The sequence below is a fragment of the Rhinolophus sinicus genome, chromosome 11 (genome assembly GCF_057876585.1).
Source record: "Rhinolophus sinicus isolate RSI-liver-muscle chromosome 11, RSI-T2T, whole genome shotgun sequence".
In the NCBI taxonomy this organism is placed as follows: Eukaryota; Metazoa; Chordata; class Mammalia; order Chiroptera; family Rhinolophidae; genus Rhinolophus; species Rhinolophus sinicus.
The window spans coordinates 25,908,920-25,932,282 of NC_142511.1; the positions used below are offsets into that span (position 1 = coordinate 25,908,920).

The 23,363-nt window shown below is 46.0% G+C and overlaps 1 protein-coding gene and 1 long non-coding RNA gene across 8 annotated transcripts in view; one reads left to right on the plus strand and one right to left on the minus strand.

Moving 5' to 3' along the window:
- The window catches only part of CFAP45 (cilia and flagella associated protein 45), a 24,864-nt gene continuing 1,501 nt past the window's right edge, over positions 1-23,363 (plus strand). Inside the window, exons 1-10 of one of the 2 annotated variants that reach the window (XM_019716424.2) lie at positions 1-124; positions 5,330-5,455; positions 7,355-7,491; positions 9,389-9,533; positions 9,861-10,031; positions 11,174-11,352; positions 13,075-13,204; positions 16,656-16,802; positions 20,150-20,263; positions 20,841-21,034. In XM_019716424.2, the coding sequence (XP_019571983.2) occupies positions 5,414-5,455; positions 7,355-7,491; positions 9,389-9,533; positions 9,861-10,031; positions 11,174-11,352; positions 13,075-13,204; positions 16,656-16,802; positions 20,150-20,263; positions 20,841-21,034 (1,259 nt within the window). In that variant the 5' untranslated portion in view covers positions 1-124; positions 5,330-5,413. Of the gene's footprint in view, positions 125-4,360; positions 5,456-7,354; positions 7,492-9,388; positions 9,534-9,860; positions 10,032-11,173; positions 11,353-13,074; positions 13,205-16,655; positions 16,803-20,149; positions 20,264-20,840; positions 21,035-23,363 lie in introns of those variants that run through there. The other variant, XM_019716422.3, reaches the window with a different exon arrangement.
- LOC148756642 (uncharacterized) overlaps positions 13,800-23,363 on the minus strand; it is a 27,599-nt gene continuing 18,035 nt past the window's right edge. For 3 of the 6 annotated variants that reach the window (XR_016022787.1, XR_016022786.1, XR_016022788.1), the window contains one exon: positions 13,800-16,963. This is a non-coding gene — a long non-coding RNA (uncharacterized LOC148756642). Of the gene's footprint in view, positions 17,044-23,363 lie in introns of all 6 variants that reach the window. The other 3 variants (XR_016022790.1, XR_016022791.1, XR_016022789.1) reach the window with 2 other exon arrangements.

Below are 23,363 nucleotides of genomic sequence, written 5' to 3' on the forward strand. Positions count from 1 at the left end.
GCCTGGGCTCCTGGTTGCTATGGCCACACGTCAACACCCAGCGCCTCCTAAGAGGTGCGGCAGCAGAGGCGGCGGAGGTTCGGTTTGAGATGGTGAGGTCTCCGGTGATGGGGGAGAACCTCAGGTGGTGCCTTAAGTGTTCTGAATTGGGTTGGATTTCTGAGCTGGGAAAGTGGAGTACTGAGGGAGGGTAGAAGGTGTCGGAAGGCCCAGGATCGGGAGGACACCCCTAGAAGAGGCAAGGGAAGTCCTGAGGAACTTGCTTTTCCAAAAGAGGAATTAAGGGCGGCATTGATAGGAATTGAAAGTGTAAAGTGATGCTGAGCGTGGATGTTGGGGAGAAAGGGATGTCCCAACCTTTTCCCCCTACCATCAGACTGGGGCCTCTATGGGCTGGGGATTGTGGGATGTGATGAGGATAAACCACTGGTGAGGAGGCCAGATGACAGGTTGTCTGACACTAACTAGCAGTGACAACACATAAATCACCGAATATTTTTGACTCTCAGTTTTCTCTTTTGTTACTTGGGTCTTGGGGTCACTCAGCTGCTACTCAACAAATATTTGCAAATGAATGAATGAATGAGGAAGGTACCAGGTTTGAAAGACCCTGGAGGGATTGGGACTGGTCTGGCTGGCCTGAGAAGGACTGCAAGGGTCATGAGGTTTGAGAAAGGCAGTGGGCCTGGGAGGAGCTATGCAGGGGATGTCTGGGCTCCAGTGAGGAGTGTGTTGGTTCCTGAAGGATAAGGGAGGTGGGTGGAGGATAGGTGTTGGAGCCTTGGGGTATTGGAAATAACCTTAGAATTTCTGGGGGCACACCAAGTGGCAAAGGTGGCTCCTTGTGTGTACTGGTGGACATATTTCCTGCCCAGAGGTGACACTGCTTTTCTGGGGCTCAGTGGTTCAAATGCAGGGTACCTAAGTAGAGATTTCAGAAGAGCTTTGTTAATTACAAGATAAGTCTCCAGAAAAGAGCAGTTCGCCTCTTCTGAGACCTACCTAAGGTGTTGCAGTGGGGTCCTTTTCACCTAGGCGTTTGTTAAGTATATTATTCCTAGCTCTCCTCAGTGCCTTACAGGCACAGTGGGGTATGTCTGTCTGTGAGGGCCTAGCATCACACTTGGCATCTAAGGGCATACAGTAAAAGTTTGTGGGGTTTTTTTCTCTTGTTTTAAAAATTTCATATTTCTAAGCCCAAATTAATCAGTGAGTTGCATCGGGTCTAGGCTTGTGGGCTTCTCTGCACCCAGATCAGGGATTCCCCATCCAAGGGCCGCTCAGGGCAGGGGTTTGGTCTGCTGACTGAGCCCTTCTGAAATCCCTTGGACAGGATTGGGCGTAAGGGCACCTTTGAGAAGCAGTGAGTCAAGTTCGTGACCTCGGCTCATCTGGCAGGCCAGGTGTATATAAGAGAGAGAGAGAGAGAGAGAGAGAGAGAGAGAGAGAGAGAGAGAGAGAGAGAGAGAGAGAGAGAGGCTGCTCACTAGCTTATGAGAGTGTTTGGGGGAGTGGGGAGAGGTGGTGGTGGTGGTGGGGAGGCTCACAACTAGGCAGACCTCCAGGACCCTTAAAAACAAGGAATAACAACATCCTGTAGAAGGAGGGATGGACCTCAGTACTGACTAGGATGCTGTCTTAAGAACGCATCCGACAGATGGCCACCCTGGTTCCATTTGAAGAAAGAGGTAAACTGAGTGGATCACTTAGTGAAAGCCTAGGTGCCTGCTGCCTAAGCATCCCCACCTTCTCAGTAACCAAAGTTTATAGAAAAAGGAAGTAGAATCAGGCCAAGAGCTCAAAACCTGAATTTGCTAGCCTGCAGTGAACCTATATGCAAAAGAGGAGCTAGATCCAGGGTGGAGAGGACATCCAGAAAAGAATATGCCTTCGTCTTTGTTCAGTTGACAGATATTCCAGTTTTGTCAGGGAAACTCTACACCATCCTGTGCCAGCCCTGTCCCACCTCTGTCTTGCTGGATTTGAGCTGAACATCCTGGGCCCTGGGACATAAAATGCTACAGTTTTTAAAGGGCTGGACTCTCCTGTGTTCAGAGTTGGGGCATCAGGCCCACTGTTATGTTTTGTTTTCAAATAAAAATAGTTTTTTTTTTCTTTTTTTTTCTGATCATAAAAAGAGTCACCTACTCATTGCAAAAAATTATCCAATACAAGAAATGTCTTAAGATGATAACGCTCACCTGAAATAAACATTTTTTTGTGAAAATTCTTTCAGTAACACACTATGGGTGCATATCCTCATACAAACATTTGTATAGGGGTGCTTACACGTCTTATATTCTGTTTTCTTTAAAACAATATGGTATGGAAATTATCCTATATCAATGACTAAGTCAAAACCATCATCCAATTGACCAGCTAATCTTACTGCATCAGAGTCTCTCCCAGAGCTCTGAGCAGTGGCCAAATATTTGTACTCCTGGGATAGGATGATTTTTGAAGAGAAAGGGAGTCAGCTAGGTCACCAAAATGAAAATATTAAAGTAGGGCTGGCATCTTTATCTGTCCCCAATCCTCATCTTCCCCAATCCCTCCTCCCTCCTCAGCTATTACTACCAGTTTTTATCAGGCTCTCTTCCTTTTTTTCAAGAGCTGCCTCCCACTAAAAACTAGACAGGCTTCCTTCCAGGCACTGCTCAACTTCTTGGGGATGTTTATTTGGTCATGCAAGAAATAAAGCCAGCCCTTCACCTCTTGAAAGAACCTCTTGGCTACTGACTCTGGCCCAGAAGGATCTAACTTTCCATTTCTGCTTGGTTCTTCATTTTTCTCCAGTATTTTTACACAGTGACCTCTAATCCTTCTTATTACTCTTGGCAAACTGGTTATTCTAATCCTGGTGTACGGCTTGTGGTTTCAAAGTCAGCATTTCCCCAGTGAGGTTTTCTCTGCCACCTAATCCTAGATCTCAGTGCTTCCCTCTGTCCTGCCCAGTGGCTACTTTTCTGTGGTCATCTGTTTTCCTTCCTCTGTTCTGACTTCTAGGCTCAGGCAGTTGAGTATCTTTTGGATGACTTCCTCTTGATCTGGGTACCAAGATCATAGGAAAGAGGTGATGGCAGTGTTAGCCCTGAGGAACCCGCAGTCTGGTAGGCACCTGTGGACAAGGGAAAACCTGCAGAAGCCCTTGAAAAGAAACAGGAAAACAAATGCAAAACAATAATAATACTTTCCATCTGTACTCCAGCCATTTCACCTACATCATTTTCCATAGTGCAGGCCATACTTGTACGTGATATCGAAAATGTGGAGTGGTGGAGTGGCCTGGACTCAGGCAGGCATGTTCCAGAAAGGCTTCTATCTTAGTCTGGTCTGCAGCCCTTGAGAGGTCATCTTGCTTGGTTTCATTCACTAATTCTTCATCAAATGCATATTGAGCTCCTACTATGTGTTAGGACTGCATCTTTTCCCTTAATTATATACAGCACTCACACCATTCCTCATGATCCAGTGCCTTCCACTTTTTCCAGTTATTCCCAATGCTTAGCCTTAGTACCAACTATTGCAGTTTTGTTCATTTCCTCTTATTTTATTTTTGGTGGAAAGGGGAGCAGTTGCTCATCACTCACCTTTAGTCTGTTATTAGGAATCCTTGGGGCTGCTATATTTGCTTTTTAATAAAATTTTTAATAAAATGTTTGCTCTGCTCTCTTGGGGCTGACTGAGGCTGCGAAGGGAGGGAGGTTCCCTCTGTAAGGCTGTTGATGGTTGTGCCAAGCAGTGAGGAGCAGGACACACAGCAGTGCTCCGTGTACAGAACAGAGCCGGCTGGAGAATAACTGCTCCATTTAGTGTGAAAACCTGAAACAGGTGGAACAGGTGCTGGAGTGTCTGGTTGGTCATGGCAGATGAAAGCTTTCAAAACACACTGTCCAGTGTTTAGTGACCTGGAATGCACAGTCCATTTCCCTGTCCATTCTGTCCCCTTGATAGTTACTGATTCCCAGGCTTGGGAGACCCAATGTGTATAGCTCATTTCCCTGAGACATCCCAGCTTAGATAACTGTGAGAGATGTGGGCTCCTGCAAAGTGAGAATTGAATCAGCTTTCGATTAAGCCTGGAGTTGTCCTACAGTCCTCACAGAAGCCACCTCCTGGAGACAGACTTTTCCTCTGGGGACTGAGCTGAAACTGGATGCGCTTTGGGAATGAGGTTGTATTAGCCAGGGTTCCTGTTATAAGTAGGAGAGACAGAACTTTAAGGATTTGGGAGAGCTCACAGACCTGACACCAAGGCTGGGAAACTAGGCTTGGTAAATGGGAACGAAGGGAGCAGTTGCAGCTAGAACAGAGGCCAAAAACACAATACTGCACTGGTCTGGTGTGGACCCTTGATGCTGTGTAGCACCTCCAATGCTGGCAGCTTTGGCTGTGAGGTGCTGCTGGTGTCTTTATCAGCACTGCCCCGGACACTAGGTGTGGTTGTGACTGCTGCCTTTTCCAGAAAGGTTTTCCTTGTTCTCCTTCTTGCATCACTAGTTCGCTGTCCCTTGTCAGGCTTCGGTGATCTGATTGGTTTTGCTCAGGCTTGGAGGGCGAATATCTGGTGTCTTCAGCTTTGATAACCAGAGATGAGCTTTGTCTCCAAACCTCATTAGAGGGGAACTCTCCAAACATAGAAGACACTGGGTGGTTAAAACTGACTAATGCACACTAAAGGGGTCCTGGGAGTGAAAGTCACATGGTGGACATTATGTACTGGTTTGTCTGATTGTAGCTGGCAATTAGTCATCATTCATCCATTGAAGTTTATTAGGTACTAACTGTGTGCCAAGCAGGAGGCAAGGTGCTTTTCCATCCTTAATATCCTCTGCTCCCCACTATAATCTTGTGAGATTATGGAGACATGAAAGAGGTCAAATAATAGTGTCGTTTGTGAAGGGGGCTTGGAGCTCAGGCTGAGAATATTGGAGGTGAAGAGGATGCTATACATTTCTGGGGAGGCAAGCCCAGGTGGCCTCACAAGAGAATGTCCTTGTGGGAAATTGGGACTGGGCCAACAATGAGGTTATCCTCTCACCTTGTTTCCTTCCTTCTTTCTTCCATATGACACAATGACTTGGCCTTCAGCTCAGGCACTACAGAAATACTCCTCACTGAGCTAGTGTGCCTGGCCCCTACCCAGAGAGCCCTCTGTTTCTGTGGGGTATCCTCTACATTTCAGGGTTCACTCAGGTGCTTTCCCTCAGTGGCTTTTCCACAGGCACCCCTACCTACCCTGGCATGGGCTGGTGAAGTGTGTTTACCTTGCCAAGGGTCCAGATGGCACTCAATACTGATGGCCCAAACTTTCTGCTTCTTCCTGCAGCCGTTACACACAACTGGTGTTCTGAGGTGTTCTTCTACCACTTCCAACAGGTCAAGGAATAGGACTCGCTATCGGACCAAAACCATGAGCTCCGAAGTAGATGAGAGCCTCTTTGGAGGTATCAAGGTAACCATCTCCCAGCCCCTCCAGGTAGCTACCACCTGGAGGTAGTGACCTGGACTAGTGTTGCTCAGAACAATGCTAGCACTGGTCACATCAGCCCCTCTGTCAGATGAAGACAGAGGAAAGTACTGAGAGCTAGCATTTGAACCCTGACATCTAGTGTGGCCCATGTACACCACACACCTGGCTTTCTCCACTAATACAAGCCTCATGTCTGCATAGCATTGAAAATCTGTTGTAATTTTGAAGGGGAGGCTTGGCTGCAGAGAGTTTGATAGTTGCTCAGTGAACACTCCACGATGAAAACATTGGAGGGCCACTGGACCAAGCTTGCAGACACAGAGCAACATATTTCCCCCTTCATCCAAGAACAACATTGGATCAAACCACAGAGTCATCCTCCTTTCCCAGGTGCTCAACCAAAATAATTTCTTAGCTTTGGGAAACGAGCAGGTCTTTATTTGCTATCCTGACTAAGAAGCTGACAACTTCTTTAGTCTAAGAAGGAGAGCTAAAGCATTACTTGGAATAATCTTGGTACACATGGAGTTCACCAGGTGAGAAGGAAGAGAGGCAAGGCTAGAAAGAGAATGAGACATGGAGAGAAGGGTATTTAGAGATTGAGAGAGAAAAGAGAAAGAGAGGAAAGATGCCAGTGGTGGTGTGAATACTGGTGTGAATACCTTTGGCAGCAGGTGGGCTGGAGAGAGGAGAGGTGATATCTATCCCTGCTCCTCACTATCCTTATTGTGAATCAAAAGGGACTTTGCAGAGGGTTCAAGACAGGTATCTTTCTGCATTTAGAAGACCCCCACTCTGCAGCAGCTTTCCTATTGACAAGGGGAAGAAACAAAGGAATGTAATTTCTAGTCAAAGCGAAGATAGATTTGGAAAGACTCTCCAGGAGTAGTCCTGCTGGCTAGCAAAAGGAGCAGTCAGAACAATACCGTTCCTGGCCCTGTTTCTTTGGCCTTATTGCTGAGTGAGAGTCTAAGTAGTCTCTCAATCGGCAGTAGGGGGCAGAAGGGGTCTGTGGCATGACTTGGAAGCAGAGATGGGCACACAGTGGCAGCAGCACTCTGGGATCTCTATGCAAAGTGAGGTTCTCGGGACAGGAAGCACCTCGAGTGAGGCCATCCCTTTGCCTCCACTCAGGATCAAAATTACTGCATTAATGACAAATGAAATTCTCTCCTGTGTTCAAAAATTTCCTGAAATAAGTTATTTCATTTTCTTATTACCTAACTCTCTCACTGTCAGAAATTTTTGAAAAAACGTATGTCTTGTATTCTTGCTGAATTCAAACTCTCTGATTTCCTCACCACGTTAGATTTAAGGGCAGGTCTCTACCAGGCCATTTAGCCATTTTTAACTCCCTGCATATGGCCTTTTTCCTGGGGAATCAGAGAAAATTAATCTAATCCTTACAAAAGATTAAAAATATGAATATCATAGATTGGATGAGTCTGTAACAAATTGTATTGCTTCAAGCCCACAGTGTGATCAAAGAGAGAGAATTATTCCTTCTTTCATAAATCATGGAGGGAGAAGATGGAGACCTAAAATTTTCATTCCTGAGAGTTTTAGGTTAGGAATGAACACACACTAGCAACCCCTCTTCCTATCTGTCCAGGAGTATCCACACAAGTTATAGAGAGGCCTTGTTATAAGAAGAGCTGGTCAGTACAGAACACATCTGGCCAAGTTCAAGTGTAGAGCACGATGCTGCTTTCTCAGTGCCCTGGCTACTCTTGATGGTTCTGCAGTCTGGGTCCCAACCAGCCTCCTTTGCCACTGGATGGGGTGAAAGCCCCAGGAGAGGGGAAGTTTACACTTGAAGTTAGGCCTGACCAATGGGAAGTGAGAAGACCAGCTTCTAAGCTGTCTTTGCTGAACCCATAGCCCCTGGCCCAGAGTGACAGACCCATCGTACTGCTCCGAGATAAGCATGCCATTCAGAAAACTCTCACTGCTCTGGGCTTGGACCACAAGCTGGAGACCATCCAGCTCATCACCAGGGACATGGTTCGGAAACTCATGTGAGTACCCAGGGCCCAAACCCAGGGCTGCCGAAAGCTGGGCGAGGGGAAAACTCACCTGGTTTCACTGTCAGTCAAGCCTCCACTTATTTTGTGTTCATTTCCCGTTTGTTTCATATTCTCCTTCTTTCTTCTTCATGTTGGCGGCTCTGTTTCTCCCCTCTTGTATCTATTATTTCCATTACCCTTGGTTCCCAGCTTCTTCCTTTTTCCTCTCTTCTGGCTGCTGTAGGACCTACAGGGCTGGTGGAAGGGAGGTGCTTAGTGGGACCTCCCTGAGCCCCCATTAGTGCACTTGGTAAAGGGAATGGTCCAGATGAGTCACTTCCTTTTTATTGCATCAGGAATCTGAAGCAAAGGGAAACTGACTGGATGCCTATTTAGCCCCCTGGCTTCTACCCAGGCTCTGAGGCCGTAAGAAGAAATTCCCATAGACTCTTGGGTTCTTTTGGGATAAGCTCAGCACAGCTTCCTCACTGGAGCTGCCTCCTTGCTTGGCCCCTCCTGTGGGATTTGGGCCTCACTCAGCAATGTGAAATGAGCCAGTACTGTTGCTCGGTGGTTTAGCTTTTGTGCAAGTGCTTCATTCCCTGAAACTATTCTTACTCCGGCCCCACCTTCCAACAGTTTGAATTTCTATAAAATGCTGCCTGTGTCACGAGCTGGGGAGGCACAGCTAGGACACAGCTCCAGGAGCACCATCTTGTCAGCCCGGGGAATTAAATGGCCAAAAATGGTGAGAAACCCTGTGGCCACCCCTGGGGTGCGAGAAATTGTTCCTTCTTGGAGGGGTCTAGTCCTGAAAACACATTGGAGTTGAAGCTGCTGGCTCCTTGTCTGTGCTGCTGAAAGCCCACGACGTGCTGCCTCAGATTGAGATCATTCCTGGTCATTCCAGATTCCAGGCTGTTTGGGGCCGTGCCATTCAGTGAATCATGAGATCTTGGCTAAGCTCCAAATTCACCACTCATTTGCTCCACCTCCTGGATCTCCCCCCACACTAGTTTTATTAGATGAGGTTTCACTTCCTGCCTCAGACTGCTGCGTCTCATTGCCATGTGCCTGTTAAATGGCCTCACCCAGAAGCAGCTTTATTCCCACCCCCTGTTTCTCCCACCTCCATCTTTAATGTATGTCATTTGTTTGTAATCATTATAATTACCTATTGGTTTGTTGAATGGTTGGGCAGCTAGAAAGGAGCGGTCTACAGACATGTCTCCAACTGTTGTTGATCAGACATTTTAATTAATATTTAGAGTTCAAAGCTTCTTTCTGGGCTGGATGGGCAGGGTGTTTAGGTTTCTCACTAGCATCCATTTCAACCGTTTGGCGTCCCCTTGCCCTTTTTATGTCATCCTTGATGAATAATCTATTTTTAAAGTTTAATTCGACAGTTTTGTTTTGAGTTCTCACTCTGTGCCCAGCACTGGACCAGAGACTACTAGGCCACCAATGTTGTTAAGACAGAGACTATGTCCTGAAGGAGTTTGTAATCCAGTGCAGATAAAGGCCCCACCCAGCTGGCCATACCATGGGCAGTGAGAGCAGAGTGTGGTGGACTCGGAGATAGGGGGTGGTCTATTAGGCCTGATGTGGGGGATTGGCATATGTGTATATTGGTGGGATGGCCACGGATGGCTACACAGAGAAGGCTGGGCCTTTTAGAGAAAGTTCTTAAAATGTCTCTTTATAGCCTGTGATGCTACTTCACCCTCTGCTGGATGTCTTCTTCCCAGTTGACCCACATTGCAATTGGCAGTCCCTCCTACCACTGGCCATGTTCATGCTGGAGGGTTGGCAATGATGAGGGGAGGGAAGAGAGCAGAGAAGCCTACATCGTGGTGCTGAGAGCTCTTTCTCACGTTCCCTCCCTAACTTTGTTCATTCCTTATGTCAGCGTTCCCACCAAGGATCCCTCTGGGGAGTCCCTTATCATGAGCCCTGAGGAGTTTGAGCGGATCAAATGGGCATCCCACGTGCTAACCAGAGAAGAACTCGAGGCCAGGGAGCAGGCCTTCAGGAAGGAGAAAGAAGCCATTATGGTAGCTAAGCCCCCGAGCCCTGGTCTCAACAGATGGGGGGCAGAAGAGAGACGTGCTGGGGAGAGGCCAGCTTTCCATGAAACTTGGGGATCTAGTTAGGGGACCCTGGAACAAAGTGTGGATGGAGATATGCTCTAGAATGAAGACTAATTGTGGGAGTAACTAGGGGGCAATGGGAGTGGCGAGGATGAAGTCAGGCTGAGAAAATTCTGGGTTCTGATAGCATGGTGGAGTGAAGCAAAATCATATTGCATCACCTGTGGTAGCCAGGCTAGTGGCCAGGACACAGGCTTCAATCCCACACTGATGCAGTCTGGTCTCCTGTAGGATGCAGTGACCACACGCAAGACAGTCATGAAAGAGAAGGAAATGGTTTGGAGGAACAACAAGAAGCTCAGTGACCTAGAGGAGGTGGCCAAGGAGAGGACCCAGAACCTTCTTCAGAGAGCCAACAAGCTGCGGATGGAGCAGGAGGAGGAGCTCAAGGACATGAGCAAGGTGGGGGGCCCTGCATTTCCTCCCTTCTCTTATTCAAACTCTGGACAGCATTGGTTCCAACTGGAGGTAGGGCAAGGGGGGGAAAAGTGAAGGGAGGGGTTGGCTGGAGAGAGGAAGTGAGGTTGGGGGTTGGGAGAGAGCTGCATCTGTCACATGGTTGCTATGCTTTGAGCTGCTGTGTGACCTTCAGCGAGGCACTTGCCCTCCCTGAACCTCACTTCATCTGTAACATGCAAGGGGTAAACTACTTGGCACAGTTATTGGCAGGATTAAATAAGCTGAAATATGGGAGAGGCTTCTCAAACTGTGGATTGATCAATAAATGGGATATTACTTTTATTTTTATCCTGCTAGTTTAATTCTGGCCACAGAGGGTGATCCAGGCCATTGGATTCTTTTTGAAGTGTTTTAGCTGAAAGCACAAAGGCTAGAGGCTCATTTGAATTCTATTTTGTGTCTCATTTGCATGTGGTTCTCTTCTCAACCCAGTAAAAAATGTGGACTCCCTAAACTCTTCATCTACAATTTCTTTCTCTCAGGTACTTCTCTACTTATATCTCCATTTATTTTCTAAAGCTTTTACTTCATGGTTCTTATTGATGACCCTGGGTTATTATCCCCTTCTGTGTGACGTTGGGCTCTTCCAGCTTAAAAGTTTGGTGGCTTGGCCTCTGCAAGCGTCTTTAGTTTCCTTGAGGAGTAGAACAGGGGTCTTAACTGGGGTTCATGGGTCCCTAAGGGGGACCACAAACCTCTGAAATTTCATGGAGATTTTGTGTGTCTATATGTAAGTGAGTTTTATGGAGGAAAGGGGGCTATAGCTTTCATCATATTCCCAAAGAGTGATTCATGACCCCCTAACACTAAGACCCAATATGCTGAAAGATGCTACTCTGGTCCTCTCCTTGCACAGATTAGCACTTAGGAGCCCAGTAAGTGTTAGGTTTGAACTATATTAAGGCGAAGGGCAAATTAAGAATGCTCTTGCTTTTCTGGGCTTGTGAGCTGCTATACGCATTTACAGCACACTGGGTAGTGCTCTGCTCCCATTTCTCCCCCCTCCAACTTCTACACCCTCGTGGTGCATTCCTCCCTAAACTTACTCCCAGACCTAGGGCCACAATTTCATTTCCACTCTTCAGATCATCCTCAATGCCAAGTGCCATGCCATCCGGGATGCCCAAATCCTGGAAAAGCAGCTGATCCAGAAAGAACTGGATGCAGAAGAGAAGCGACTGGATCAGATGATGGAGGTAGAACGGCAGAAATCCATTCAAAGGCAGGAGGAATGGGACAGGAAGAGGAAGGAGGAAAGAATAAGGTAAAGAGGTGGTTTTTGCATCTCCCTCTGTCATTTCCCTGTATCTTTAGGTCCATGTAGCCTTTCACAGAGGGAAGAGATGTGAAATGGCTATTATCATCATCTATTATTATCTCAAAACATTTATGAAGTGATTCATAGAACCACAGAACTAAAGTTCATTTCCAAGATGATAACACATGCTGCGCAATCTGGCCCCAATTCAGCCTCATTTCACACCATTTCCTGCCATCCACTCTATGCTTTTTCCCATTTCCCAACATGTCAGGTCTTGTCATAAGTTCCTGCTGCTTTGAATACCTTTCTCTTTCCTTTCCTCTGAAAAACACTGTCTCTTCCCTGAGTATATCGTTTTGTTGTCACCTCCCCCAAGAAGCCTCCCTCTCTTCTCCAAGTAGGCTTGGTGGCTCTATCCTCTGTGTTCCATCACACTGTATTTATACCTAGCACACCACTTCTTGCACTGTGGCTCTCTGATCCTTACTAGATGGAGGACAGGGTCCGTCTCATTCATTTCTGTAGCTCCTGGGCCTAGCAGAGTGTTTGGCCTATAGTAGGTACTTAATACATGAAATAATTAGAATGAATAAATTTAGTCCCCTTTGTTTTGCAGAAAAGGACAAGACCCAAAACAGGTAAATTATAGAATGGTAGTGTCCTAGATTTAGAACACCAACCATATAATATAAGAATTACCTCTATAAATAGTACTTGTACCACACTGAATGGCAGTTCTCTCTCCCCACCTGTATTCTGTTCTCTTGCACCATTCATCTCTGGATTTCTAGCAGGTACCTGGTGGACTATAGTAGGCTCCCAATAAAAGTTGATTTAATGGCTAAGTGGCTCTTCATCTTCTGTACAAGTAGCTCCAATTGAGGAAAAATGTCTGCCTCATTAGGCAGCTCTAATGATTTGAGCTGGTCTTTATACTGAGTTCAAACCCGCTTCCATGTAACTTACTCATTACTCCTGTTTATTTCATCTAGAGTCATGAAGCCATTTGAGTGCTCTATCTGAATGTGAATTTCAAACTCTTTCCCCTAGATTCTTATCCTAATCTGTGTCTTCTCACATTCTTCCAGCCTTTACTCATACACCCCAGTGTCTGGATGCTTCCAAGTTTATTGATATCCCAATACACATAGGGAGCCATGGGCAACACAGATTATAGAGACTGGTTCCTCAGTCTCTGCACTGTCCACCAGCTGCTGTCTCAAAATGTGTGATAGACTATAAGAAAGACTGTCAGCAAACTAGGCATGGGAGGTAGGCTTGGATGACACGATACTCAGGGTTATAGCAGAGGTACTAGAGGAAGAAGTTGTGGGCTTTTGAACTCTTGAAGCTCTGTGAAGCCAGCATGGGAAGCCAGCTCTGTGTGGCTCTGGGAAGGCTTGGGAGGTTGTAGGATTTCTGAAGCTCTTTACACACTGGAAGGGAGGAGGTACATTACGATGTGGGGTGAACTCTTGGGAAACAAATGAAGAAACGGAATAATATCAAGAAGGGTGAGTCCCAGACCCAGGAAAGTAGAGAACTGATCATTCGTGACACTTTGCAGAAGGACTTTGGTCTGAGTTCCTGAAGCATAGCAATGTTTAGGGCACTTCTCAAATCGTTCCTGTCACACTTCCCATTCTGAAAGTTATTTGGGTGGAGGTTGGAACATAGTGATATGGACCCTCGATTTCTAAGACACTGTGGCCCTATTCCCTCCAGAGGAAGACAGCACATTGTGCAGCAGATGGAAAAGAACCAGGAGGGGCGATCACTGCTTGCTGAGCAATGGGAGCAGGAGAAGCAGCAGCTGCTGGAACACATAGAACAGCTCCACGAGGAGGATCGCAGGGTAACAGGGCTGGACAGATATGCCAACTTCCACAAGCATCAGCAACAAAGCCTTCCAAAATTTGGGGGTTTCAGGGAGTAGACTAATTTTCTGTAGGCACATGCTCATTTTACAACACCATCACCATCAACTTTTTATTGGCATATTAAACATTTATTTGGCCATGGCGCCATGCTGGGGATGAGCAGTGATTTGGATAGAGACTCTCTGACTCTTTGGGACCTGGGGTCCAAGACTGACATGTCCATGTGAATGGACACATAAAGGAAATATATGGCTGCACGATTTACACAAATAAACAGAGGGATGTTTTATAGTCTTCCCTTAATTATCTAGGAATACTATACACTTTGTAGATGAACAGTAGTAGTGTCTTAGTTCCAGGCTCCCTGCTGTTAGTTACCACATTCAAAGTATATAGCAGCCCAGTGTCATTAATTGCGTTGAGGAGCCAAACCTTTTTTTCCTGTTAGCCTAAATAAAATTAGTAGGCATATCCATTGCAAAAGAAATGATGACAAAGTACACTTAAAACAAAATGCTGTTCCATTTGCCTTATTTGGTCTGTTGGAATACACAAAAGCACAGTCAGGGACATGGCAAGCATTTGGAGCATTTATTCTTTTTTCCCCTTTTGAAAATTTTTATACACACAGACAAGTTGAAAGAATTATACCACACCAATCAATGCTTCACTAATTTAATGATTGTTAATATCTGCCTTAGTTGCTTGTCTCTTTTAGATGTATATGCATATTTTGTTAAACTATTTAAAAGTTGCAGACACTTTGCTACTAAATGCTTCAGTCTGCATCTCCAAAGAACATTCTCTGAAGACATTCTCTTACATGTCAACAATACCATTATCACATCCCCTATCAAAAAATCGGATCCAATGATTCTATATCATTTAGTATTTAATCCATATTCAAATTTTTCCAATTGTTCCAAAAATGTATTTCAGTTGTTTTCTTTTTCCCAAACCAGGATCACTCGCTTAAGAGTCTTTAGTGTGTTTTGATCTAGAAGAGTTTCCTCTTTCATTCATTAGTTCATTTATTTTTATAACACTGATATTTTGAAGCATCCATGTTAGTTGACTTGAAGAATGTCCTACAGTCTGATTTGTCTGATTGTTTCCTTGTGGTGCCATTTAATTTGTGGAAAACATATGCTTTTATTTCTGTTCTCCTCCCCCATGGTCATGGATGATTGAATTCTCATCTCCCAGTGCGTTTGATGGTGGTGAGTGACAGGGGCCCCTGAAGGGTCTCACAGATGCCCTTATGATTATAATGGCTTTTCAGAGGACCTCTGGTACGGGAGGAAGATCACCTGGATAGTAAAGGAAGATGAGGGGGCATGCAGTCTTGTGAACTGCTTGAGAAGGTGACCAACAAGGCCAAGAAGACAGAGGTACCTGGCAAATTTCCTGGCCCAGGAGAGAGAGAGAAAGGGCCAGGAAGGAGAGGCATGGGATAAATACACAGGGAAAGGGGTGAGAAATGAATGCTGGAAAATCCAACTAGGTTGTGGGGAGTGGGAATTGGTAGGTTCACTGAGAAAGTTCCAGGTGCCACCGAGTCAACACCATTACACTGATGTTTTGTCACTGTCATTTCGCTGTCCTTCTAAGAAGCACTCCCTGAGAGGCTCCACGAAGTATTGTTATGCAACTTTAAGGTAGAAACCTGTGCCCCTCCAGCTTAGACTTGCCTTTATCATCTCAGGGTAGCACAAGGGCAGCTTTTACCACCTTGCTAGCAAGTTGGAGAAAAATGAGGGGAGTTCATCTGCAGTTGCTTTGGAATAGCTTCAAAGATGGGAAACAGGGAAAGTCCTTTGGTTTCTTGGAAATTATCTGAACCAACAAAAACACAAATTAAAATGTAAATAGGCAAAGAAAGTAAATACATGATTGTATATATGTCATAAATCAGAGGTTGGCAGCTTTTTTAGCTTTGAGGGTCAATGGAATTATAGAATGCCTGGGGTACCAATTGGAGGAGCAGAAGAGGAAAAGTGCAGTGCACAAGGACTTGGGTACAGTGAAAGTGAAGGAATCCTGGTAGCCATGATTCAGGCACCACATGGCCCTGGCTAGAAGCAGATGGCTTCTTGGAGGAAGGAGCCCTGAACTATGTAGGCAGTGAGCCAGGTTTGGGGAGAGACAGTAGAATTGCTTTGAATGAGTCAGGGCAGAAGCTGGACTGAGGAGCAGAAGGCCAGGGAAAGGGGCTCAGTCTTTGAAGAAATGGAGGGAGCTGGAAACTGTGTGTGTATGTGTGTGTGGGTGACTTGATGGGTAGAAGCAAGGAGTCTGAGTTTGATTGGAAGGGTGTAGGGTGTAGGGAGGCAGCAGCACAAAATTCCAGTGTCCCTCCACACTGGGGCCTGAGAACGTGGTCGGGCTCAGAAGTGGTCCTATCATCCGGATCTTACAAAGGCTTATGGCTGGAAAAGGCAGAGGCTCCTTACTTAGAAGGGATCTTGTCATTGAGGGTCACATTGGTTCTCTGATCTCTATTGCTCATTGTGTTTCTCTGTGTTTATGATTTTCTGTTTCTCACATGCCACTCACTTTGGCTCCCACTTCCCTGCCTTGTTTAGCAATAGTTTATTGAGTGCTTTCTGTTTTCCTCATTGGGCTACATGTTATTGAGAAAGAGAAGAAATGTGACACATGGTCCCTGTCCTCTACTTGTGACAGAATGAACACAAAGGAAATGCATGGGACCTACAAAGCAGTGTAAAATTAAATCCCAGGAGGTGTGGCACCATCTTAAGTGCAGAGATTCAGAAGAGAAGAGAGAATTGAAACTTGGGGCAGTCAAGTAAGACTTCCAGAGAAGATTGGAACTTTAATTTTGACAGACCAGGTTTCAAAATTCTGCTCTGGGGTTTATTAGCTGTATGGCCCTGGGCAAATCACTTACACTTCAGGCCTCAGTTTCTTCATCTGCATGACAGCGATAACAAGGCCTACCTTTCAGGGTTTTGGGAAGTATTTAGGTGTTAGAGATAGACTATGTGCCCAATGAATAGAAAGTACCCAATTAGGGCAATACTTATTATTTAAATCATTACTGTTGATGATGACCAAAAGTTTGGGTTTAAATAGGAGAAGAAAATTAAAGGCAGGAGGAACATACCATGAACAAAGCCACATGGATGGGGTTTAGCATGACATGTGGGAGACACTGATTAGAATTTTAAGATCCTCTACTTCCTGAGAGTATATATAGGTCACCAGTATCAGGGGCTTCCATGAAGTTGGATGAAGACTGCAGAGGCCATTTGGCTGGAAGAGGTCATTGACGACCTCTTTGACAAAGGATAGTAATGGAAGCATTTGTCTCCCTGCGTCTATTTGTGTCTCTCTATTGTAGTATGCTAGTATCTTTTGGTCTTTTTCCCTTCTACTCTGAGGCTCTCTTCCCTTTGCTGGCAGGACATGGAACAAAGGCACCAGCAAAAACTGAAGATACAAGCTGAGATTAAGCGCATAAATGATGAGAGCCAGAAACAGAAAGCAGAGCTGCTGGCTCAGGAGAAGCTGGCAGACCAGATGGTGATGGAGTTCACCAAGAAGAAGATGGTAGGGAGCTGGTTTCTGATGCCTGGGACCTCTGGCCAGGAACGGAATGTCTGTCACAGGGAGAGGCAGGCCTGTCTTCGTTCTAAAACTCGTCCTTAGTTCAAGGGCCTGGCTTCTTTTCCTCTTCATTGTGGCCATGCACTTGTTCATTAACCGACAGCCTGGAAAGGCACCCAAATTAGGGTGTTAGTATCCTTGTTAACACCTTTGATTAGAAGTTGGAATGAGGGTCAGGTGCAGGCTGGGAAAAAAATTGAAACTATTGGTTGGTGAAAGTAAAGTTTTCTGTGGATTCCTCATGACCTGGATAATTATATCCCTGGTAATCATGAGTCAGCTTCCCCATAAATTTCTTGTGAAAATTCTTATATTGGGAATCCTGTACTGGGTGCTAGACTCAGAAAATAGACCCTTCCCCATCCCTCCCTGTAGAACCCATAAGAACAAATGCACCATAGAGCAGAGGGCAATGCCTGCAAAAGTTTCTGGGAGATGCAGTTTAGGAATGTACAGGCTCATTTTGGGGCAAAATGGGATAATGGAATGATTGGGTCTTTGAGGAATGATGGCAGGCAAAAAAAAAAAAAAGCACTTAAGCACTGTTTAGATGGAGTGAACATGGATTTATGTGAAAAGAGGATGGTCTCAAGGTGGCAGGAAACTTATTTAATTCTATGTGTGTTGGTCCTGTCTCCCCTCTAGTTTTGAGGTTCCGTGACGAAAGAGGTCACATCATACTTTATAGTAGTGAGTTTTAATTATGGACAAGGGGAGGGTGTAGGTATAATTTGAAAAGGCATGTGGGATATACCTACATACTCCCAAGGCAAACCACAGAAAGTGAAGCTCAACAAAGCTTATTTATTGGCTTTGGTTTTCTTATTGGATGCCAGGATATACAGGGAACAGAATGAGAATGCAAGACGGGCAGAGGGGCGAGGGGGAGAAAGCATAGATGGTTCATGCATAATAGTTGTAATGCAGGGACTTAGCTCCCAGTCCCCCGCACAAGAACACAGGATATGGTGAAGCCAAAAAGGAACACCAACGGAGCCCTAGATAGGGGAGTCATACCACTATATTCTCAATGGCGGCTGGTGGAGACACAATAGCAAACATCTGTCAGTACCCCAGCAAGGGGTCTTCCTGCACCAGTCTCACTGGCAGCCTGGCGAGACACAGGAAGTAGGATCAACACGATCCGCAATCCACAACCCTCTTGCTAACTGCACTTGCTAGCTGCAATCCGCAGTCCACTTCTCTGCCAACCAACCAACCCACTAGAGTAGCCACAGCAGTTATATTAGTGGCTAATGGCTAATAGGTATCAACTGATGGCCAACCAGCCACAGGGGATGGCCATCTGATTACAGCTGATGACCATCTAAGAACCAAGCCAGCACATTTCCACGTGAGGCTGAGAGCCTGGAAACTGCTCTCTGGGATTCTGTCCCCACAAAAGTGATCACACAACTGCCACTTGTTGAGCCCTTAGTCTGTGCACAGGTTCTGTGCCAAGTGCTTCACATGTTGTGGGGACAGAGTCCCAGAGAACAGTTTCCAGGCTCTCAGCCTCACGTGGAGAGGTGCTGGCTCAGGTAGTAGATGGCCATCAGCTGTAACTAGTTGGCTGCCAGCCGTTACTGGTTAGCCATTAGCCAGTAATATAACTGCCACGGCTGAGCTAGCAAGGACGGATTGCAGTTAGCAAGGGGTTGGTTGGTGGGCAGGCAGGCAGGCAGGCAGGCAGAGAAGCAGATGGCGGATTGCAGCTAGCAACTGGGGTTGGCTGGTTGGCAGAGAAGCGGACAGCAGATTGTGGATCGTGTGGCTCCTGCTTCCTGTGTTTCCAACCCAGCTGCCAGCGAGACTATAGTGGTATGAACCCCCTATCCATGGCTCCATGGGTGTTCCTTTTTGGCCTCACCATGTCCTGCATTCTTATGCGGGGAGCGGGATCAGAGACCCCACATTAACACACGTGTTGATTCATTTAATAATTACAACCTCCTTGTGAGCCTAGTCACTGACTGATTAAAATGTCCTGAATGCTTCAATATGTGTCCATTGTCAGACTAGGCTGAACATATCTAGATACTATGTACATCATATGGAACTCAGAAGCTATTTCCCTGAGTTGGTGAAGGTGGTGATAATAAGCCAGTCATGTGTTGGAGTTGGTGAACAGGTTTGCTGGCTGCAGCAGAGCATCTGTGGCGGTCATGATAAGAGATGAGGTGATGCCAGAGAGCTGAGAGCAGTTGTTGGGATTGCCTTAGACCTTGAGCAGAGCTGGAAGCATGGAATGGTGAAGAATCACCATAGATTTCTGAGCAGAGAGGAGGATGTCTTGTCTTCATACATGGAGAGGGCATTGGCAGAGGTAGCTGCAAGAGGCTGATGACTGGCAAAGGGATCAGGCACTTGGGATGCCCACAGCCCACTGTGAGTATCCATGTATATTTTAAGCCCTTTCCTGACCTCATAGTGGTCTCTGTTCTTGCAGCCAGGGCTGCCCCTTTAGAGCTAATTGGCTGTGGAAGCCTCCAGAGTTCTCTGCCCTGCCATCTAGAGCAAGGTGGCACAGAGAGACCAGCTTGACACACAGCCAGCACGCACAGCTTACAAGCAGGCAACTCACTGGGCTGCACAGAAGTGTGGTCAGGTAGAATGGGGTCTAGGGAATGTTCTTTATGGGAAGATCACATTTCCACCCAACCTGAGCCATTAGTTTTATGTCTGACCTAGAATGGTCATTGGGAAGCTGGGTTTGGGAAGCTTTTAGGAATATATCTGTTTTTTCAGAGAAATAGCAAAATGAGGTAATTTTGATGGTTCACTCCTTAGGTATCTGCTAACCCCTGTGTGTTGGCCATTTTCCCAGGAACTAATGAGATAACCTCTACCTGCTGTACTTTATAAGACAGGCAGGGGAGTCACAGTTGTTACTTCTAGAAACTTGGCCCAGTGGCTTTGCAACTTGGAAATTGTTAAGTAGTGGAAGAAGCGTGAAGGCTGTGCTCAGGACACCTTCATTCAAATCCTGTTTGGTAGCTGACTAGCTCTGCAATCTTGGGCAGGACCCTCAATCTCTATGAACATCAGTTTCCTCATCTATAATATCTATTTCATGAGATGAGAGGATCCTCTGGGATAATACAGGAGAAAGCATTTTACAAACGCTAATTGGTTTCTATTTCCATGCACTGATACGTAGTCATTCTGCTCTACTGGAAGGAGTCCAAAGGTAGCAGGGGATATACTGGACAGACTGGTACAGGGGTTTGGTTTCTCTCTGCAATGTTGGGGAAGTGGGAGCTATTCTACAAGACCTTCCTTTTTGGCAGGCTCGAGAAGCAGAGTTTGAGGCTGAGCAGGAGAGAATGCGGAGGGAGAAAGAGAAGGAGATCGCCCGCCTGAGGGCCATGCAGGAGAAGGCCCAGGATTACCAGGCAGAACAGGTATCTACTTAGTCTTTGCTTCCCTCAACCTCTCCCAATCCTTTAACTATTCCTTTGACAGCCTTTAAAATGTAAAATGGCCTTGTGGGTGGAGATTTAGAAGAGAGGAGCCAGTTATCTGAGAAGAAAGGGTGGGTCTGCTCCCAGCGCCAGTGGCAGCAAAGACCAAGCAGTGCATTACACCTAAGTCCTTAAGATTCAAGAGGAAGTTTTTGGCTACTTTGTAAAGAACTTTCAACCTCAACTGTGAAAAACAGAGAAAACGGTGCTATCTCCATCATTAGCAGTTTTTAAAACTAGAAGCAATTTCAGGACTGTCTGGAGGTGTTTGAGGTATAGGGAAAGAATTGGAATGAGTGGGATGGAAGGACAAGATGGGCCCTCGGGGTATATTTTGACCTACAAGTTCTATGACAGGACTCCGTTTCCTATGATAACCTTGCTGCCAGAGAAATTCACGGAGATTCTCAAAGCAGGCTGTGTCAGAGTCTGTGAGGGAGTGTCTTCCCAAACGCACCTGGTCAGTGTGGAGGTTGTTTCGCGCCCTCACTGGCCTCCCCACCCTCTCCTTTCCCAGGATGCCTTGAGGGCCAAGCGCAACCAGGAAGTAGCAGACAGAGAGTGGCGTAGAAAGGAAAGGGAAAATGTGCTGAAGAAGGTGGAAACGGAAGCCAAACTGCGGAAAAGTCGGCTGGAGCAGGTGGCATTCAAGGAGCACAGTCTAGCCGTTCAGGTGCAACGGGACCGGGATGAGTTCGAGAGGATCCTTCGGTAGGAGGGGCAGGGAACCTTGGTTTGCTTTCTTTACCCTGTGGCAGGGATGCCCGTATTGGGTAGAGAAGCTTTCTGGCATTTCCACAGACATGCACATCCACCTTGACTGAGTTGGTGGGGGGTCATCTAACCAGAAGGACGATTGAAATATTTCAGACTCTTGAACCAAGAATTTTGTGATTAGAGAACTGGAAAGCACCTGGAAATGTTGAAGGAATTGGGGATTGTTGGGATTATGTACCCTGAAAAGTTAAAGTTGTAAGAAAAGGTATAAATCTGGTCCCTTCTGCCCCCCAACCCACAATCCCCACCTCACAAGTTAGGGATTAAACTGCAGCAGGGAGATTTAGGAGAGATGGAGAGAACTTCAAACACTAATTAATGGTTGTGAGTCACTGGATGAGGGCTTTAAGGGAGGTCTTTGCCATTCATTTGACAAATTTGTACTAAGCACATATATTCAAGGCTCTGTGCTGCAGGCTATGGGATATATTAGAGATGAATAAAACATTGTCCTTGTCCATTCATGTAGGAAGGATGCTAGAGACTCATTTGGATGAACCATATATATATATATATATATATATATATATATATATATATATATATCCGTGCCTCCTGCCTTACCAGCTCTTTATCCTTTTATTTTGTTCTTTTTGTTGGCTCAATGATAATTCCAGCACATAAGTGGAAGCTATGTGTTCACATCTCTCACTGTCCCTGTCCCCTCTTCCACCCCCAAAGCAGTCAGCAGTCACAGCTGCTCTGTTTTCTATTAGGCACTATCTGCCACCACCAGACCTGGCCCCTGGGGTGTTAATTTGGGCCCCTGACTTTAACTGTTCAGGCCTAACTGGGAATGACTCCCTTCTTGCTCTGGTTCAGACTCCATAAGATCAGGAAATTTCAAAAGGAAACAAATGAAACAAAATTTGAATTGGGGATTGGGGGTTGGGATACAAAATTACTGAAATTATACTCAGATAATTAGAGATTGAGCAGTGCAGCCTGGCTTGCTTGGTCTGCATGCTCTAGGTCCTTCTTCTTGGCATGGCCCATTAGTCACATGCCAGACCAGACCCCCAGACCCCTGGCCAGAGACAGAGCAGATCCATAGAAATCTCTGTCCTTATCAGAGTCAGGGTACTGGTCTTATGTTGAACTTTGGGCCCCTAGCCTGTCCCCACTGGCTGCAATTTGGCTCTAGCTTTCCCTGCCCTCAAGGGTTATGCCATGGTCTCTGGCTACCTGGTGAAGAAGGCAGCTTCTTTAATGGCCCCAAAGATTCCACCCCTGGGCTCCAGAGTGCCCTCCTCAACCTCTATGCCTTTAGACATCTGTGTTGCCTTTAGCGGACACTAATAAATGTTAATGGAAAGAAATTAAAATTCTACTTCTGCCACTGACCCATTTGTTCTTTGCTTTGTTTGCCTGATGCCAGTTATTAAAGCTAGACCAGTCCTTTGGAGAAGTTCAATTTCACCTGTTGTTCTAGGTTAGCATCTAGACCTAGTGTCTCCAGGGCCACGTGACTACCATAGTACCATAGTGGGTGTCTTCAAGTGCTAGGTGCATCTCTGCCATAGCCAACTTTTCCTACTTCAAAAACACGGCTTCTTGTATGGCCTATATATGGACTTCCTGCTTCTGGACAGAGGGATGCCTTTAACTCCAGCCTGTTGACTAAGCAGAGATAGCTGACCTACTCTACCTAGTGGTTCTTAGAAATGCCTAGGAGCTTTCAAAAAGTACTGATGCCCAGGCTCCACCTCCACAGATTCTGATTTAACTGGTTTGGGGTGAGATCCAGGCATCAGTAGTTTTGGAAACGTCCCAGGGGATTGTAATATAGGCAGGCTCCAAGGTCACTTGCTTTAACCCTGTGAAATGGCCTAGTTCATCCCCATTCAGATTTTCAACTGCTGGCCACCCCCAGGGGCTCTTTAGTGACACATACAGGTCCCCTATTTCCATTGTGTTTCACAAAATGTGAAACAATAGGAAACGTCTCTATAGAAAAATAACGACAAGGCAAAGAGGAGAGTCTTCCTGCTGCTGTAGATGTGCCTGAGCAGTGGGGATTTGGTGTTTAAATACAGAGGGGCAGGGAATTCAGTAGTTCTCTTTTGATAAACTGAGAAGGCTGTGTAGTGGGAGTTGAATTTTAGGAGGTGCTTACATGGTATAAAAGAGTTGCTGGGGGTTGAGCTGATACCCCATGTATGAGTTATGGTGCATCTTAGAAGATGGCTAGAGGGAAATGAGTAAGTGAAGTGGTGCTTTTGGTACCTTTGTTGGGGTGTGAGTGACTCCAGGGAGCAGAGAA